This window comes from Macrosteles quadrilineatus, unplaced genomic scaffold (assembly GCF_028750875.1).
Source record: "Macrosteles quadrilineatus isolate MER2022 unplaced genomic scaffold, UCM_ALF_1.0 Scaffold_35__1_contigs__length_1230758, whole genome shotgun sequence".
Classification (NCBI taxonomy): domain Eukaryota; kingdom Metazoa; phylum Arthropoda; class Insecta; order Hemiptera; family Cicadellidae; genus Macrosteles; species Macrosteles quadrilineatus.
The window spans coordinates 625,141-631,731 of NW_026542628.1; the positions used below are offsets into that span (position 1 = coordinate 625,141).

Here is a 6,591-nt window from a genome sequence, read left to right on the forward strand (position 1 = left end):
CACTTCTGGCAAGACTGTTCGGCACCTCGTCGTCTGCCTCATCCTCTGTGCCGTCAGGAGAATTTCCTGCCTCCATTTCCTGCCTATATGTGTCAGTTTCTACTACTTCACTAGACATCTTGCTTTATAAGTAATATAAGATTCAAATTTTATACCTATGTCCTCCTTAATCTAACAGTAATATGCCTTGCTTATACGAAACAAACACACAACTATTATTCTACAGAAATCATTTCCTACAATTCTTATCATATAAGTGATAACAATCATTCAAGCTCATCAAAGTTTGTAGTGAGCACGGCAACGGCGACCAGGATGGTGACGATGTTGCCAAAACGCCCCACGATCGTTGGACCCCTGCCTCGTCTCGTTGTTGGTAGAGAGGGTAGATAGATTCCAACTAGGATGTAGCGGCGAACATCTTCTATCTTCTCGCTTCTTTCTTCTCTCTTCTATCTTCTAACGAGCGGGTCGGCACAGATAAAAAAATCAGTCTCTAGAGACGATAATGTCCGAACTATCCCGACGCTGCCGCCAATCGTACCGGTCGCGAGTAAAGTCCAAGGGTCTACAGGAGGTATCGCTGCCACCACTACTCTAATTAAGGGAGAGTAGGCCCTAATGACACAACGGAGATAAAAAGAGATGATAAATAATTACTCGGGATGATGAAAATAAAATAATAGTTTTGATGCTGAAAACTTGAACTTAAGGTTTATTCGAATATTATAGAACAATGTGTGTATAAATATATAGAGTGTGAGAAATGATTTGAACATTATGATGGGTGAAGCGCGATTACTACCTCGATGACCAGGTCTGCGTGCCCCCTCGCTATTTCAATACGTGGTCAACAAGTGAAAGTTGCTCGGTGATAAATGCAAGCGGGAGTTACACCGCCGTGTATAACGAGTCAAATTATATTGCATCGCCAGCATTGAATGCAAGCAGAAGAAAAAACACGGTGTACCACGGTGATAAATGCAAGCGAAAGTGACAACACTGACAACTGACATTATGCAACACTGCAACGGTGCAAGACGTCGCATGACAATCTATCTTACACAATACTATGAGTTATTTTTGAGTAGTTTTTTTTATTAGAAATCGCGTCAATTGGGATTGTGGTATTTTATTCAAATAATTGAAACCATGGATTAATTTATGATTCAATTTCGAACACCTTTGATTGAGATTAAAATTAATCCATCTTTGAATATCGAGCATTTTAATTCGTTTTAGCGAATTTCCCTATAGGGAAGTAGCTATTACCGTAGGTGGCACGGTAAGACCTAGACCCGGGACCGATTTACTTTTTCATTTTGATGTCCCCAGAGGCCAAAAACACCATTCGTTCAAATTTTTATATATGTATATATATATATATATATATATATATAGACTTATATATATATACGTCCGTGAACGCGATAACTTGAGTAATTTTTGTCCGATTTTGATGAAATTTGGTTTAAAGGTGTAAAGCGGGATAAACTTGAATGAGTTCGCGAACCAGCACGATCGGACCATGGGAACGGGGCTTTACGGGGGGTTTTATGGGGTAAAAATTGGTTTTTCTCACTTTTGACCCTCAAAACACAAAATTTCCCGATTTCTCTTTAGACCTTTTTAAAGAGCTTAAAAAAACAAATAATTTAGTATATAAAATTATTTTTGTTCGGTTATTAGTAACGGAGAAAATTAAAAAAATTGTAAATTTAAAATTCCCATGTTATTCTTATGGAGAATATTGTCAAATGTTTTAGTTTGCTTGTTTATGGATATATTTTGATCAAACTTGGCAAATTTATTTATTTTGTACTAAGCTATCAATATTTTACTCAAAAACACACTTTATTAGTTTCCTTGTAGCAGCAAACCTAGGTACTCGTTAAACCTAATGTTATTAAAATATATTTAACTGAAAATCAATTCAGACAAATGGAAATTCGCTTAGTCGGCAGGTTTGCTGCGGCGGGGGTATTTTTATTTAAGACCGATTTTACGGTATTATAACCCATTCTACTAATTAACAGGTTTTATTCTATGTCAATTTAATGCCTAGTAATCGTGTAGTAAGTTTTAAAGCTCTCCCTACTAATTTTGAAATATTTAATCTCACGGGGTTTTATTTCAACCATGTATAGTTTAGACCTACTTATATCAGTATAACTAGTAAATCGTAGCTAGTGTCACCAACATGAACTAGACATGAAAGAAAAGAAGCTCCAACATTTTTATATCGGCATATTAAGGAAGTCTAATTTCAACTGCTGCTCAAAGGTATGTGAAATTGCCAAAGTAAATAGCACAAACTAATTCCTTGATACGCACCAGCTCACCTTGATTGCCGGTATTTGCAGTGATTGCCATGTGATGAAACATGTTCTTAAAATCTTTTATGTACTGCGTTATTAGTCGATCAGCAGCTGGTTTACAGACAGAACATTAATTCAAATATTCAATAATACTCTCAGAGTATGTCACCAACTTGTTCCATTCCTCTCGAGCCATTGTAATTTCCGGTCTAGGTTTTTCCTCAATAGAGTTGAATAGAGCATCTAAAACGGGGTCTTCCCAGTCCAATGACTGTGCGAGATGGTTTTTATAGCGTTGGATAGGAAGTGTTGGTTCAGGATTGCATGATAGTAGAATCTTTATGTTTTCTGTGTAGAGCGGGGAGAAACCGGACGGACTCATCAAGTATTTTTCGAAAATACATGATTGAGTTCAAACATTCTCATTCTGGGGCAATTTGTACCTGTATCTACAATTTATTGTCTACAATTTCTTGTCCAAAATGTACATTGTAGGATCAAAAGATTCTCCTTCATTCTCTAGTCTCTAGTTAAGAAAGAACTCGTCACAAAATTGATCCAAATCTGTTGATTCAAACACCGCCTCATTACGGGTTTTAAAAGTTAACTCTTTCCTATCTTTCAGGATACCATCTTTCACATAGACAGATTTTAAAATAAAATTACATTTCACTGCCTTACATGTAGCAAGCTTTTCCTTTAGTTTATCAATGATAAACGGTTTACAATGGTCAAAAAGCCGACATAGTATAAAATATCAAGTCCATTTTTTAGAAAAAATGTCTGTAGTCTGCATTTAGCAGCGCTTTCAGTTTCAACTATTGGGCAAAACCCATATAGCTTAGTAAAATGTTCAAGGCTTTTTAAATGTGCATCACTTTCGCGGTACCACAAATCACAAACCGTGCAACGTTTGCACTTTATAGTTGAAATGTATGACTGCATTTTTGAATTAGTCTTTTTTTTCTTCTTACCTAACACTTTCAAGGGTAGAAAATACTAGTCTCATTTTCCACAATTAACTTTTATTAATTTTCACTTTAACTACAGTTCACTACTATTTACTAAGCAGTTTTCTTTGGTTGTAATGATTTAAGCCTTGGGTCTGATGTGTTGTAATGAAGTGCAGTGTTGTGTTTCTTATTACAATGCTTACATCCTCTAGAATTGCAATGTTCTATGCGATGGAAACCATCCTGTGTATCAATGCAGCGAACTTATTAAGGCTTCTCATGAAGAACGATTAAGCAAATTGACAGCAGCAAAACTCTGTTTTAATTGCTTAAAACCGGGCCATCGCGTAGAACATTGCAATTCTAGAGGATGTAAGCATTGTAATAAGAAACACAACACTGCACTTCATTACAACACATCAGACCCAAGGCTTAAATCATTACAACCAAAGAAAACTGCTACATTTAACAACAAGCAGGGAAGTAGTGATGACGCATTAAATACCAGTACTACTACAACAAGTCTAAGTACTAATTTCCAAGGTGGAGAGGTTTTATTATCTACAGCATTGGTGGATGTTATAAGTCCGAGTGGAATTAAATACACGTGCAGGGCATTCTTAGACAATGGCAGCCAATCTAACTTCATGACAGAAAATCTCTGCCAAAGGTTAAAACTAAAGAAAGAAAATTCAAATGTATTAGTAACAGGTATTAACGAAGGAACAACTAAAACTACAAACAAGGTACAAGCAACATTTCAGTCAAGAAATTCTAATTACAAAGCAACTGCAACATTTTTGGTTCTTCCTAAAATAACAGGGTTACTTCCAACACACACTGTTAATACAAGTCAATGGGATATCCCTGGAAATATCACTTTGGCAGATCCCACATTCTGCAAACCATCTAAAGTTGATATTTTGTTAGGACAAGAGTTTTTCTTTGATCTTTTGGAAGATGGAAGGATAAAGAATCAAAATTCACCAGTACTTCAGAACACAAAGCTCGGCTGGATAGTTGGAGGCAAAGTACATCATCAAAAGTCATCAACTAAAACGTCTTGTCATCTAACTACACTGGAAAGCCTTGATAAGAATATTCAAGCATTCTGGAAAATTGAAGAAGAACCTATAAAAAAGGCGACAATGACATCAGAAAATAAACTATGTGAAGAAATGTATGACAATTCAGTTCAAAGAGGCGATGATGGGCGCTACACTGTCAAAATGCCTCTGAAGCAAGATCCAAGTTCCCTAGGAGATTCCAAAGAATTAGCAATCAAACGATTTTATCAAGTTGAAAGACGATTAAAAAATAACAGTGAACTGCAAAAACAATACAAATCCTTCATGCATGAATATGAGGAACTTGGACACATGGAAAAGGTTACTGCAAATGATACTGACAAACCAGTGTATTATTTACCCCACCATCCAGTTATTAAGGAAGCCAGTTCAACAACTAAATTAAGAGTAGTTTTCGATGCTTCAGCAAAAACTACAACAGGGATATCTCTGAATGACTCGCTTATGGTTGGTCCGACTCTTCAAGATGATTTATTTTCTATCCTATTGAGATTCAGGATTCACATTTACGTTCTGACAGCAGACATAGAGAAGATGTATCGACAAATCTGGATCCATCCAAGTCAACGAGACATGCTAAGAATCCTTTGGAGAGAAGACAACTCAAAACCTGTCCTCATTTACAGGCTCAATACAGTTACGTATGGAACAGCATGTGCTCCTTACTTAGCAATCAAAACTATTCAACAATTGGCTCAAGATGAAAGATCACAATATCCACAAGCTTCCAATGTAGTGATGAAAGACTTTTATGTGGATGATGTATTGACAGGAACAGACGACATTAATGAAGCAAGGGTATTAAGAGATCAACTGGTCGGTATGTTAAAGTGTGGTGGCTTCAATTTGCGAAAGTTTAACAGCAACAGTAACGCGCTTTTAGCAGATCTTCCAGATGATATGGTGGAAAGAAAAGCACATAAACTTCCCAACTCTAATGATAGCACAATCAAGACCTTAGGCATTTTTTGGGATGCAGAATCTGACAAAATAAAGTACAAGTATTTTGTTGATAAAGTACAATGTTATCAACAGACAATAAGGCAGCTTCTACAAGTGTAACAAAGCGAACTGTGCTCTCAGACATAGCAAAACTGTTTGATCCTTTAGGAATCATTTCTCCAATTATAATAAATGCTAAAATACTCATGCAAGACCTGTGGAAACAAAATATGAAATGGGACGATGTACTCCCAGAACAATTACACAAGAGATGGCTACAATTCAAACAGGATTTAACTTTGCTCAGCAATTTTAATGTATCAAGATGTGTAAGAATGATCCAAACAGAGGGAACTTTTGAACTTCATGGTTTTTCAGATGCTTCTGAAAAGGCATATGGAGCAGCAATTTACTTGAGACACGAACTAAGCGATGGAACTGCTAAAACTACTCTTCTCTGTTCAAAATCTCGTGTAACACCACTGAAAACACAGTCACTTCCAAGATTGGAATTATGTGGAGCTCTACTCCTAACTGAGTTAATGTCAAATGTCAAAACCGCTCTTATCAACAAACATATTGAAAGGGTTACATACTGGACGGACTCTACAATTGTTTTATCCTGGTTAAATGCAGAAGCAGCATGCTGGAAAACATTCATTGCAAATCGTATTGCAAAGATCCAGGATCTAAGTGATTATAAAGATTGGAGACATGTGCCAAGTCAAGACAACCCCGCAGATCTCGTATCCAGAGGTTTAACAGTCGACGAAATCATAAGATCTGATTTGTGGAATTCAGGGCCATATTGGTTATCGTTAGAACCTTGCAACTGGCCAATTACTTCCATAACACCTTCAACTGACATTCCAGAAAGAAGAAAGTCCACAGTTTCTGCTGCAATAGTTCAATCAAATGAAAAACAAACAGATAATGACTATATACTGAAGAAGTTTTCCAAGTTACAGAAACTGATTCGTGTCACCGCATATTGTTTGAGATTTATACAAAATTGTAAAACTCAAGATTCAAAGATTGCAGGACCTCTAACACACGATGGATTGAACCACAGTCTTAAGCATTGGATAAAACATGAACAGAAACGTTTCTTTCCTCAAGAACTACAATCATTGTCAAACTCAAAACAAATTCACAAGAAAAGCAAACTAATAACACTTCATCCATTTAAGGATGATGAAGGAATCATTCGAGTAGGCGGTCGACTAGCCAACGCAAAGTTAGATCAAAGTCAAAAACACCAAATTGTATTGCCTGCTAAATCCTATTTCA

The 6,591-nt window shown here is 36.4% G+C and overlaps 1 protein-coding gene across 1 annotated transcript; it reads left to right on the forward strand.

The window, feature by feature from the left end:
* The first annotated feature begins 315 nt into the window (after positions 1-315).
* LOC129005810 (uncharacterized) lies at positions 316-5,421 on the forward strand. Its single transcript, XM_054434817.1, has 2 exons — positions 316-385; positions 4,202-5,421. Exons 1-2 carry the CDS (start codon positions 316-318, stop codon positions 5,419-5,421), a joined length of 1,290 nt encoding a protein of 429 aa, XP_054290792.1.
* The last annotated feature ends 1,170 nt before the right edge of the window (positions 5,422-6,591 follow it).